The sequence below is a fragment of the Maylandia zebra genome, linkage group LG17 (assembly GCF_041146795.1).
Source record: "Maylandia zebra isolate NMK-2024a linkage group LG17, Mzebra_GT3a, whole genome shotgun sequence".
NCBI lineage: Eukaryota > Metazoa > Chordata > Actinopteri > Cichliformes > Cichlidae > Maylandia > Maylandia zebra.
In genome coordinates, this window is record NC_135183.1 from 17,613,488 (window position 1) to 17,626,556 (window position 13,069).

Genomic DNA, 13,069 nt, shown 5'->3' on the forward strand with positions numbered 1-13,069 from the left:
AACAAAAAAAAAAAACTATAGATTGGCCTCAACAGAGAAAAGCCTGTCCTTTACACCAGTCTGCTTTGTTAAACCACGGTTAGTCCAGCAGAAATCCCTAAACCTTTACACGGCTTAATCAGCCCTGCAGAAGCTGGTAATGAGCCGCTGAGGGATTAGACCCCCGAGTTTGTTTTCAGATGCTGGGAAAGATCTCCTGCTCGCTGGTATTTAGTATTTAGTATTTATTTATTTATTGTCATTGTCAAGAACAATGAAATTGCGTTTGGGGCTTCCATACAACCCAAAAAAAAAAAAAAAAAAAGAAGAAGAAAATAATAAATACCCCTTAAAACCCAAGTGTACATATTTAACCCAGTGTGACTCCAATGCAATAAGACAATCCTTAGCAATAATGTTCGTAGAAAACCACGATGAGGAAAAATGGAGGGTACCACTCCCTGAAATCCGGATGGATGGACGGACGTCATGGCCCGCCTCTGGCCCACGCTCTCCAATGTCCAGCTAATGAGCAGAGCTGAAGTCTGACTCAGTATACCAGGCTGACCTCTGACCCTCACTGACTAATCTATGTGCAAAACTGAAATAAGTGAATACCAAGGAGGCAGAGTCTTTAAACGGCTGTAAACTGTTTCTGAGGTAAGCAGGCAGTTTTTAACACCTGCCTCTCTGTATTTACCCCATCACTATTTCCCCACCTTCAGCCACGTCTCATGGCTCTAATCACCCCACCGCTGCCTCACTAACCAGCTCCAAAAGTCTCAGCTGATTTTCACTGATTTCAATGAAAAATGAGCAAAGAACAGACTCCACAGCAGGTGGGCCTGATTTCTTATCTGATCTTAGACAACCCCCCGGGGCCAAATCTGCCTTTATGCTCTTATTATTTCCATTTTATGTCCATATGTTGCTTATTTACAGATTAATCAGTGTAATCTTGTAATTAGACAGTAAACCAGAGTTTAGACTGGATCATAAAGGCCTTTGGGTGGGTGACAGAACTACACTGAAGGCGATGAGTCCTCCTGTTGTTCTGAGTACTTGGTAAATAAATTCTTCTCGGCTGACTGCCTGTTGTTGGTTTTTTAATACCTCCTCATTTGCTTTGCTTGTAAAATCTTACTTTTAATTAGTAACTTGTATGAACAGCTGCTGATCTGAGGACTTAAATGCAATACTTGGGTAAATATACTTGACACACTTTAGTAGTCTTACTAGTACCAGTATGGACAGTAAAAACTTGATCTTTACATACACTGGGAGCTGCTTAATGTCAAAAACCCTTCTCTTTTTTTTTGTTTTTAAACATTTTTAGTGGAAGTGATGAAAAAAAAAAAGTTGCATATATATAACCTGACTGTTTATTACAGAACTGAGATTCAAAGCCCCAAAGAGTCCTTGAGAGACAAAACTCAGCTGACATGAAAGCTGCACGTTTGTATCCACAAGTTTAATCTGAGCATAGCACTAACACACTCCGGATTACTGAGACGCTCCTGCATGCACACACCTGCTCTTCACAAACCAGGTTACTACAGCGCATGATGACCGATTTCTGAGTAACCTGGTTTTCGTATGAGCGACTGCCGTCCCACAGAGCGGCACACAAAGCAAACAGAGCAGCTGCTCACAGCTGGAGGAGAGAGCAGAGAGTGTGCAGCAGCAGCTCACACAAGCAGACGGTCAGGGTTGATTTTCTGCTGAAATCTACTTTAAAAAGCAGCAGAAATGACTTCAGCATGCATCACAAACATGAACCAGGATACACCAAAAAGCACAAAACAAAACAAAAAGCTGGCGACCTTTAGATTTCAGCTCTTCTCGTGGTTATGGAGCAGGAGGTGATCACTCCTGCTAAATAACACTGTCCTGTTTTAGAGTTATCAGAATCCTGGAGGCTCAGCAGCGATCACAGTGTACAAAGTTAAATAAATGATCATTTTTTATTCTGTGAAGTTTAAGCACCTCATCTGCCCGCCTGCTTCATTTAGAGTCGTCAAATCTCACTCGAAACCTTATGACACACGCCTGAGGCTGCATGACGTTTCCTGTTTCCACGCTGACCTCGACTCTGGAAGCATTTTAGTGAAAACAAACACAAACACATTACTGGTCGCATGACAATGATGTCAGCGCAAACAGATACTGCTTACATCATTGTCACTGGAACTACAGACATGAACCTTCTCCTACTGGAGGTCTCTTCCTGCTAAAAAGTAGTTCTTCCTCCCCACAGTCACCAAGTGCTGCTCGATTATTGGAGGGTTTTTTCTAATACTGTGTCGTCTTTACAATATGAGGAGACCATGAGGAGACTGTAGTCGTGACTTGGTGCTACATAAGTAAAAGCAGCTTCAAGTTGGTGATGAGTATTGCAGATGCTGAGAGTGAGTTGTACGAGCTCGGAGGCTACAGAAGTCTTATCCTTCCAGTGTAGGCCGAGATAACCTCAAGCCAGGACAACATGCTGACGTCATTATCTCAGCTATAAATGCAAACATCAGCTCAGCAGCATTTCTCTGAAGCACGTTTACACTAAAGGCTGCAAACATGGATGGCCTTTGAATGTTAAAGATTCAGCCACTGCTGCGTTGGTTCATTGGAGCCAATACCTATCAGGACAACAGGTAAACTTAGTAAACTCTATATTGAACACTTAAAGGAGAGGTTCGCGTGGAAGATTTCCACTTTAAAAATAAAAGTTTACGTCACAGACTTAAACCATGTCTGGGAAATCAGTCCAGTGTTGTTTAGAAACAAACTGTGACTGTTTGGAAGCCTGATGAGGCTCAAGGGGAACAATTTTCAAAGGCCCAAAATGCAATTTTCTTATGGCTGAGGGTCAGGGATGCTTATTTTTGATGATGGCTGAGACCTCACAGAGTTCACCCAGTAGAAACAGCTGACAGCTTGTCAGGTTGTAAAGATGTTCATTTCCGCTGTAAGGTTTTAACCCTGGGCATCTGTGGGACTGACTCACTGCTGCCTCTGCTGAACGTCAGAGGAACAGTTGATGCTTCAGTGATGTCCTCTAACCTCACTGATCAACATGAGGTCATTCCAGCGTCACCCATCACCTTTAAAAAGCACACCATCCAGCAGTAGCCAATCAGAGGGCTGCATTCACACAAACACATTTCGATGAAAGCAGCCTTCCTCGCCCCCCTCTTCATCACATACATATATCTGTGCAGCTGCAGCCATGTGAAACTTTTAAAAAAGCCTTAATGACGCTCGCACACGGTTAAAGTGAGATGTAACCATGGTTACAGATGATGGCTTTGGTGTGGTCTTTGTTTCACTTCCAGCACAGAAATGGGACAAACATTAAAAACACACGTCTGATGGGCTCCGCCTGACGAGACCGCCATGACGCAACAGGGAGCAAGCAGAGCGGCAACGAATCAGTGAAGTCATTTTCTTTCCAGCACCAGCCAGGTGAAAGGTGGGCACGTCAGCCGAGGAGAGACGCTCACACTCACAGCACCACTTTCACCTTTTCTGCTTCAATTTATTTATGAAATAAATAAATAAATCAAAAACTAAGCAGGTGATTCACTTCCTTGCAAGGTACATCGCCATGGCAACATTAAGCTGCAGACTTAACCTGCTCCAGATAAGAGATCAACAGGTATACACATTGCCTAGCGACCAATCAAATCAAAGATCCTGCAGTCAGTGCGCCTCCCTGACTTTACGGTTTTATTGTTTGGTTTTATTTTTTTGTTCTTTTCTCACTCGCCATCAACACACAGCGCACACTAATGTAAGGCCATCATCAGCCTATGTCAATGCACCACAACTAAACACTAGAGATACACTTAATGTTCAGTATTAAACTTTCAAGATGTGAATGTGAGAAGTAACCCACTGTGTGTGATAAACATGATGAGGATTGGGTACATGGAATCATACCTGTCGAGCATCATCTGGTGCTGGATCTTTAATGTGTGTGAAAGCATTCAGCTGGACTGATTTAAAGAGGTTCTACAGACATCCAGCCCTGCTGTCACAGATCACGCCACGTCTATTGTCATCAGTCTGTGCTCACCTGAGCTCCACATCCACAGACACACAGATTTACCTTCAGACACCTGAGCGAGCTCCACCTGCTTCTACGCAAGGTGAGGAACACGCCTGAAACCAGCCCGACCTTTAAGAAAATTCAAAACAGCAGAGACCTGAGCGTTTACATCATCCCAATTTCGAAATGAACTTAAAGAAGAAACGTTTCATACAAATAAAATCACTGAGCGGGTCTAAAACTGTGGGCCTGGGCCCCACTGATGGGGCACGAAACCACTGGAGGTTCAACATGGATCCTTTTTTTATTACTGAGAATAAATGATAAAAAAGATTTAATGATGATTTAAAAAATGATTTCATATGAAACTATAATTACAGATGCATTTTCTTTTAATGCTCTCTACTCTTAACTTCCTGTTGACTATAGAGGTGCTTTTGTACTAACTTGCATGATCATAACCACAGTTACTTTGGCCAAGACTGAGATCAGACTTTGGAAAACTGAGACTTCTCCAAACTTTGAAAGAAAAAGAAGAAACTAATCAGATTTCCTTGAACTTTAATTCTAAATCAGCTGAATAAACTAAATGAATAGATGAATGTGAAGCGAGCTAAAGCTGCCTTTATAGGGGACCAGACGACAGGATGTGCTAGAGCAGCGGTCCCCAACCCCCGGGCCTCGGACTGGTACCGGTCCGTGAGTCGTTTGGTACCGGGCCGCAAGAGTTGAAGCTCAGATGTGAAATGTATAGTTTTCAGGGGTTTTATCGGTTTTCAGCGTTATTTTGTTATCGTTTTTATCGTTAACTCGGTTTTCCTGGGTCTTTTCACGTGTGTTATGAATAAATTTTCTTTTTTTCGGTACCAGTACTAGTTTTATTTGTTGTATTTATCCGCGACACCTTAAAGGCCGGTCCGTGAAAATATTGTCGGGCATAAACCGGTCCGTGGCGCAAAAAAGGTTGGAGACCGCTGTGCTAAAGGCCTCTGAGGGATTGTGTAAACGATATCTGCCTGAAATACCAGAAACAACACTTCCAAACACAAAAACAGCTCTCGGCTCCATCACACCTCATCCTTCTTCAAACATCAGCTGCACCTGCTCAGTCTGTGATCCAGGCCCTTCCAGTCCCCCCTTCAAGGCTTTTAAAGAACTTTTTCAGGACCTGAAGCTGTTTAATCAACATCATATGCACAATTTACTACCACATCATGTTACAGCCCTAAACTTTAATCGTGAGTGTTAAACATTAAGTATAGCAAATAAATCACAACTTGAAGATGATCCTGGCATCACATGTAGGTGAAAGTAGAGCATTCAGGTGCCTCACAGACACCTCCACCGTCCTACATGCTGATACCAGCCTTCAAAACTTACCCAGAATGCACTTTGTGAAGGAAACAGATCAAACACCAGTGTTGGTTTCTGCTCCTCCATGTCACAGATCAAACTGCAGTTTATTCAGACTGTGATGGATCCTCACTGAAGGTCACAGTTCTTCAGATGGAAACTCTCACAGTGGGATAAAACTGATCTTAAAAATGTGTTGTTATTTTTTTTTGGTGTAGATATGAAGTTATGAGGGCTCAAAAATGCTGTAATAATAAATAAAGAGCTCTGAATGTTTGCACTTTGAAGGTAAACTGTGACATGCCTTCATCAAACACATTAAAGCTGGTTCTGGGGCGCCGTGGAGAAAGTTCTCTCAAATTTTTGCTTCAAATATTTGTGGATATCGAAGCCTTTCCTCCGACGCTCCTCACAAACATCCACCTTTAGGCCTCAAACCACGACCCTGAAATGACCTCCAGGGCTTTTCCTTTTACCTCTCTAACCCCCACCCTCCTGCTCGGCTGTGAGTTCATGTTATTTCTGTAAATGTAGATAAATGTGTTTAGACGTGTGCATGGAGGATTGAAGGCCGCTGTGTTTTAAGGAGGAAACATAAAGGTCACTAAAAAGAGAGAAAGAGGAGCGTGGTAATTAAAAACATCGGTGTGCCGTGCTGACTGAGCTTTCTGTCGCTGCCTCCCCTCCCCCTGCTCCTCCACACCAAAAACAGCATCAAAGCAATCAAAATGGTAATGTTAGGCATGAATGGGGCCCATCCCCCCTTTACTCCACCACCTCCTCCTCCTGCCTGAAACTCTGCAGACTTTTTTTCCCTCTTCAGCTAGAGGAGGGGGAGGAAGAGGAAAAGGAGGAGTAGGAGGGGGGCAGGAGGTAGTAACCCCCCCCCTTTTTTTCCTCTCAAAATGGAAGCTTCCACTACCAAACTAAAGAAGAAGATGGATTAGTTAAAGTTTACCAGCAGCCAATCAGGAGCTGAGGAAGCTGCACTGTGTAGGAAATAAAGTGAGACACAAACAGAAGAGAAAGAGTGCACGGATGGAGAGCAGCTCCTTCTTCTTCCTCTGATAAATGAGGGGGAAGTTGGGTGCGCTGCTGCCGGGCTGGGACCGGCCGGCGGGGCGGTGCAGCGCCGCGGAGGAGCTCCGAGGAGCTGTCCGCGGTGCTGAACACCATCCAGCCCGGCTCCACGCTCCGCAGCATCCGCCTCAAAGTTAACCAAACATCCGCCACCTCCACATAAAGACCGAGTATTAAAGAAAAGTGAAAGCGAATCAAAGGCACCCTCTGAGGTCATGTGACCAAGAGGGACTAACAGCAGCAGAGTAAACCGTGTCAAATACGCTGAAATTAAACTACTCCATGATGGTTCTGAGAGCTGTGTGAGGTACTCAAAGTCCGGCACAGCTCCTCCATCTGTCCGCCGAGCCGCTCCGCTCTCATCCCCGCTCTCCAGAAACATGTCGACCAACTCAAAATGGACGCTAAAATTCCCCCAACATTACACAACTTTGAGAGGCCGAGCAGGAGCCACTTCCAGCCCGCAGAGCGGGGCAGAGAAGCGGCCCCGGTATGCCCCTCAGAGACCCCCACACAGCGGGGAAACTTCACGCAGAGCGGGTTTAAGCCGATAAAGTTTCTCACACAGTCCGGCCATAATTACCTGCGGCTGCCGCTTCATCTGCGCCACTACATGCAGGAAAAAGTGCCTCAAGTTAACAAAGCCGCACTCTTTGCACCTCTTCATAAATATTCAGGTCGCGTCCTGATCGCCACACAGCACCAGCAGCAGCACCGCATTATCACCGCTCCACATTCTTGTTGCTCGCAGAAAAACAGCCACGGCAATCAGACAAAGTGCTGCCCAAAGTGCCCTCGGTCAGCGGGACCGGGAAACGGCCGCCGGCGGACATTTTAAGCAGCGAGATGTCGCAGAGTTGCTCCCCGGGAGTGAGCAGCTCTGAGCCCGCTGCTCGGAACGCCACTGAAGGCGAGAACAACACGATGTTTCGTTTACCTGATGACATTGGATCTCTACTTTCAGCGCCTCTTGCAGGCCTTGTAGTTCCATGTTCCGACCAGGAAAGCACTTTTCTCCCACTTTCGACGCGGCCGAGACCAAGTTTGAGTGATTTTAAAGATTTTTTTAAGCGACAATAACAATTGAAAGAAGAACTACTCGGGCTGCAAAGCAAGTTCTCGCTTCTTTTTACAGCCCAGGACTCATCACCCACTTTCCGCCCGTCTTCAAAAGTGCTCCAAACCCGGCGGGAAGAGCTCGGGCTTCGCACGGCTCCTCTCCAGAAGACCACCGAGCGTCGACGGGTCTGACCGGGCAGCCGGGTCGCTTTTCTTTCGCTAATTTTAAGTTGAAAAACGGGGACTATATTTTGTCCGAGTCCGCGGCTTGATTTCACTTTGCCTGGGGAAAAGTTGCGCTTCGGCTGTCAATGGTAATTCTGAAGTTCCCGGATGGAGCAGCGAGAGCAGACCCCCTCCTCCCTGTTTCACTGCGCATGCGCAGTGAGCGGGGGGTTAGTTACAGTCAGGTTTTATGATTAAAAGTCGTGTTTTTACCCCTTTGGTCGCAATAAAACGGCACCTAGTCACACTCTGATGGTTCAGAGAGGTCTAGTTAAAAGAAAAGATAAATAAAAGCTGGTCAATGTGTGAATTACACTGAGCTTTTCACATTCAAACCTAAAGTGCTGGATTGTAAATAAAATTGCTTCATTACAGTCATTACAAAATCTCTAGTTATTCTACAGACTTCAATTATAAATATAACACATATATAACACATGTATAGAAAATCCACATAGATTTAGGATATAAGTTATAAAAAGTTTCTTCAGCTGCAACACTAACAAACTAAAGGCTTACCTAACATCCGAAAATGGTCTTTTATCCACAGGATGCCCACATATAATAATCACTTTAAGCTTAGATACTGTATTTTTATACCATTAAATAAGATTAAAAATAACACACAAAAACTGTGAGCAGCTTTACAGAAAATAAACATAATAAAGCTTTAAAAGTCATAACAGGGCTTTAATATGACAGCTACACCCAGTTCACACAAGCCAACCTGCATCACATGACCCTCACCTGTTTGGAAACTCACAGCAACTTTAGATTTCTCTACTAATAATATCCTAACCCTCATTAATACTTAATGTGCATGATAAATAATATGTAGGCTGTGTCAGCTGCTTCTTTGAGTCATAATGTTTTGATGTTAGGTACCACATGCACAGTTATTTTGTTAATTAAGCTGCATCAGGATACACAATATGAGTAAAAGTCAGAAATGAAAACCTGTTGATTTAATAAAAAATAAACTACACCAAACTCACATTGTGTATGTTTTTGTGATGTAAAGGTTTTGTCATTTTCACAGTTAGGCACATCTGCACTGATATTTTTAACACAACAAACAAACACACCAAAATATGTTCACTTAAAGTGGTTGAGTGGAAGGAAAAGAAAGGATGGGTATTTAAAGGCATTAAACAGTAAGTAGTGATGTAAATAGGTTGGATTTGAAGCATTCATAAAAGACTGATTTTTGTTACATGTGACATCAACTATACAAATTAAAACTATTTAAAAAAAAAATAAAGATGACTTTAAGTGTGGATATTCATCAAAAATAAACCCAGTGTGGCTTTTTTTCGTGAACACATGTTATTCCTGTCATACATGTGAAATAATGCTTGTTTAAACTCCTGCCCAGCGTCGCAGTGGAGCTGACTCGGGCAGAACAGTCTTTGTGTTGTTTACTCCTTTAACATGGATGCTCTGCAGGTTTAAACATGGCAGCAGCAGCGTTCACTCCACTCTCAACTTCCTGAGACAGAGACGCGAGGGGGGGGGGGGGTAGCAGAAATGCCCCTCAGCAGGACGAACATCCACCCACACCTGCCCCTGTACACTTTCTACCTCGTCACATGAGCACAAAGAGCTCTGCTGGGTTAGTTTCTCCTCACAAATCTGCCCCTTCTCCCCCATTTCTGTCAGTCTGACTCTGGCCCCGCCCCATCTTCCTCCTCCCGCCCTCTGGCCGCAAGCCAAGCTGCGATTGGTCCAGACTGCTTGCAAATAAAAACGGGAGCATGGTTGATGGAGGAAAGCCAATCAGGAGTTGCAAAGGAAAAGCGACAAGAAGGAGAACCAATGAGCGTGAAGGAGGTAGCGGAGGTGGCGGGGCCGCCCCGGCAGTAAGCGTGATGGGAGATGAAAGAGCGGGGATGGCAGCCGGTAACGTCTGAATCAACCGAGAACTCCGGACCCTGAGCTGCACGCGGACTTCAGCTTGTCTCAGACCGACGCTGTGACGCGTCTCTGAGGCGCAGCACCGCGGAGGAGCCGACCCTAGCACCACGGACAGAGGCAGCCGCGTGGGAGGGACTACTTCTTCATGTGCTCTAAGTGTGAGGAGGTTCCGCTCACTGGTCCTCACACAGGCCGCAGAGAAGCCGCAGCACGGAACTGTAACACGGACCTGCCTCTGTCTGCACTTCCGGTCTCCACCAGAGGCGCTCTGAGGGGTCAACAGTCAACTGGGTTTATGACCAAAGGTGGCAGAAACAACAGACACATATTCAGATTTTCTACCGAACTAAAATAATTTTCTGTAATTATAAGCACCGTCTCCAGTTTGATTTGTTTTCCCCCATTATTTTCAACTTTTTCATAGCAGAGACCACGGGTCAAAGTCTAAGTCCTACACATGACAGTTGTTTACAATTAGTTTGTATTACTTATTAATACATTATTCATTCAAAATGCACTCTAAATTAAACTGCTGTGTGAGCTTTAAATAAAGTTCATATTTGGGGATAAAACAGTTGTCTTTGAAAAGTTTGTCCGGTTTATCTGGACAAAAGGCCATAAGAAAGTGACTCTGATTTTTTTATAGCTTTGATGAGGGTATGGCAGCATTTCCATCCAGAGCTGGATTAGTTTTAGAGCACTTATGGTGGGCACGTCAGATCACTGAAGTCAGTCCATCACAAAGATTCCGTGTGTGAAAGTGATGTCACGCTCCCTGCAGCACTCGGAGTCCTGTCACTTACTGATGGAGAGGCCTGCTCATCAGTATGTGCAGGTGTTGCAGCTGACCTCATTTTATTTCATTTCATTTTATTTCTTTTTGGTGGGAGAGTGTGCATACTTGTCACAAAATCATACTTCCTACTGAAGAACAAAATCATGCTGACTCGTGATGATTCGTTTCCATGAACACAAAGACGTAAATGAGTTGTTCACAGTGACACATGCTGATGTTTACAGAGGGTAAAGGAGAAACAAAGAAAGAAAGAAAATAAATCTTCCTCCAGTGTTTAACAAACTGAACCAGAGCAAAATACAGCAGTCATCACTGAAATACACCAGCAAGAACTAAAACAGGACAGGAGATGTTTCCCATCGTAACCACAGAGTCTAGAGGTATTTTGACAATAATTAAAAAGCAGGTGTATATAGTGTCTGATGGTCCATGAAGTAAACAGAGTAGAAGCACCACACCCTTGTGCCGAGCTCAGCGGTGGGGGGGGGGGGGGGGAGTCTGGTCCTCTAACTGGAACCTGTTCTTCGGCTATCGTCACTATCGCCGTTAGCATGCACTTGAAGTGTGTAACTGTAAAGGTTAAACTTTCTGTTAGATTTTATTAGCTGCCTCTAAAAATAAACAAGTTAAAATAAATAAATAATAATCACTTTTAGACCCACAAATTTAATACTACAAAAGATTGAAAGATTGGTGGCATATGTGTGTGTGTCATTTTTTACATTTGAATATTTTCAATTATAACGTTATTTTTTTCCACATTGACTGGCACTTTACAACAAATACAAATAAAACATATGTTAATTTTTGGAAGAAGGTAAGTATAAATTCTGATCTATAAAATGGTGCATTTTTTACCGCTTAAACGTTTTTATTTATAATATTAAGTATTGGCAAATAAAACTTAAATAATAGTTTTGGTATGAGTTTTCAAACAAAGTAAAGCCAACAAAAATATCTGTCCTGAGACCAGGTGGAGCTCAGACAAGTTTTAATCGGATTTACTGAAAGCTCTCCACCTGTAACAGTCACAGGCAGCATGCAAAATATATGCAGAGCATCACACACTTCTCCAAAAATACTCTGTTTTTGTTGGTTATAATGATGATGATATTCTTACAAAATAAATAGTGTTTAGAAAAAATAATATAATTCGCAAGGCGCCTCCCTCAGACACATTTACTAAGCCCACCTGCTACCTCAGGTATCAGTGGGCTGGTTCAGTGTCAGCAGTGTGGGTGTGGGGAGTTCTGAGTGGGTGTGACCCAGAGGTGTCATCTGTGTGGCCTGGCAGCAGGTCAGCAGGTGAGTTCACATATGTGCAAAGAGTGAATGTTGGCTAATTAACACAAACACATTATTTTCTGTTAGAAATGAAGTAAGCTAGCTAATGCTAGGATACCAGTAAATACTCTTTTCTCTTTTTTAAAACCTCACCTCACCTTTTAATAGAGCCATCCTACCGTTTTACCACTCAGCATCACCTAAGAGCGCACCTGGACCAAACCAAATGAGGAGGGAGGAGGCGGGGTAAGGGGCTGAGTTGTTTTTTATTTTTTGCTGCCAAAAACAAAAGAAAACTAATGCTGGGAAACACACGTGTTTATAAAACAAGCAAACATTATTTTATGGCGATAGGTTAAAAATTTTCATTTAAAAAAGGCTAGTTTATGTTTTGTAGGGCCCCTGTCAGTCATGGGCCCTTACAGTCATCATCACTTTCTGACGTTATTAAGAGGCAAAAAGAGTTTGGGCAGTATTTTTTCTCCTGGATGAGGTAGATTAGACTTGGTGTGGGTTCACGTGTTTCTGTCTGCAAGCCTTTAAAGGAGAATGTGGTGGCAGTTAAGAAAAGGAAGCAGTCTGAAGTTTGCTCTGTGCTTTAACGCAAAGTTTTTGTGCTGCTAAAAGCAAGACGTCATAATGATGTAGATGTTGGATTTGTCGTACTACAGTTTACGTCAGACACATTATCAATGCTAGATTTTTAAACATTGAAAGTGAAATTAAATAAATATTGGAATTTTTTTTTTTTGTCTGGTGGAAAGAATCATTTTAGCTCCATTCGCTCCTGTTTATCTTCGACTGTTTCAGAGCACCACCTGCTGTGCCCCCGGCTGAATTGCAGCTTTCTGCACTCCTGGTTGTAGTTCACAGGCAGCTCACTCCCTTCGTCCGTCCCTCGACACTCGGCTGCCTGCTGATACCCTCCCCCACCCCGGCCAGGTCTGCTACATCAGCTGCTACTTTTCATTTCACGGCTCAGCGGCAAGACTCTTGAAGTCTTCTCTGTGCTTGCTTTACTATTCCAGGCTACTGCAAGTTTTTTAAGCTCCACTCACTCTGAATGGACTCAGACCTGAGATACATGCCGGCTGCTGGTGCTGAGATTTTATTATCAGTCTGCAGGACCACAGCCAGCATGGGAAAAATGTCGAGGTCCAGCTCAGCCCCAGCAGCATTCCCCCCACACCAGTATGTTTCACATTGTCAGTTTAATGTTCACTTCATAAGGCTAGAGCTTTAGTTTGAACAACAATTGTTCTTCGGGTGTCAGTCAAATGAACATAAAGACTCAACAACACAAAGCTCTGCATAAAGAGCATAAAGGATAAAAA

The 13,069-nt window shown here is 43.6% G+C and overlaps 1 protein-coding gene across 3 annotated transcripts in view; it reads right to left on the reverse strand.

Annotated features, from left to right (window-relative positions):
• Positions 1-7,868, reverse strand: part of phf21b (PHD finger protein 21B) — a 91,641-nt gene extending 83,773 nt beyond the window's left edge. Inside the window, exon 1 of one of the 3 annotated variants that reach the window (XM_023152832.3) lies at positions 7,041-7,378. In XM_023152832.3, coding sequence (XP_023008600.1) covers positions 7,041-7,124 — 84 coding nt within the window. In that variant the 5' untranslated portion in view covers positions 7,125-7,378. The other 2 variants (XM_004564877.3, XM_004564879.4) reach the window with 2 other exon arrangements.
• Positions 7,869-13,069: the final 5,201 nt, after the last annotated feature.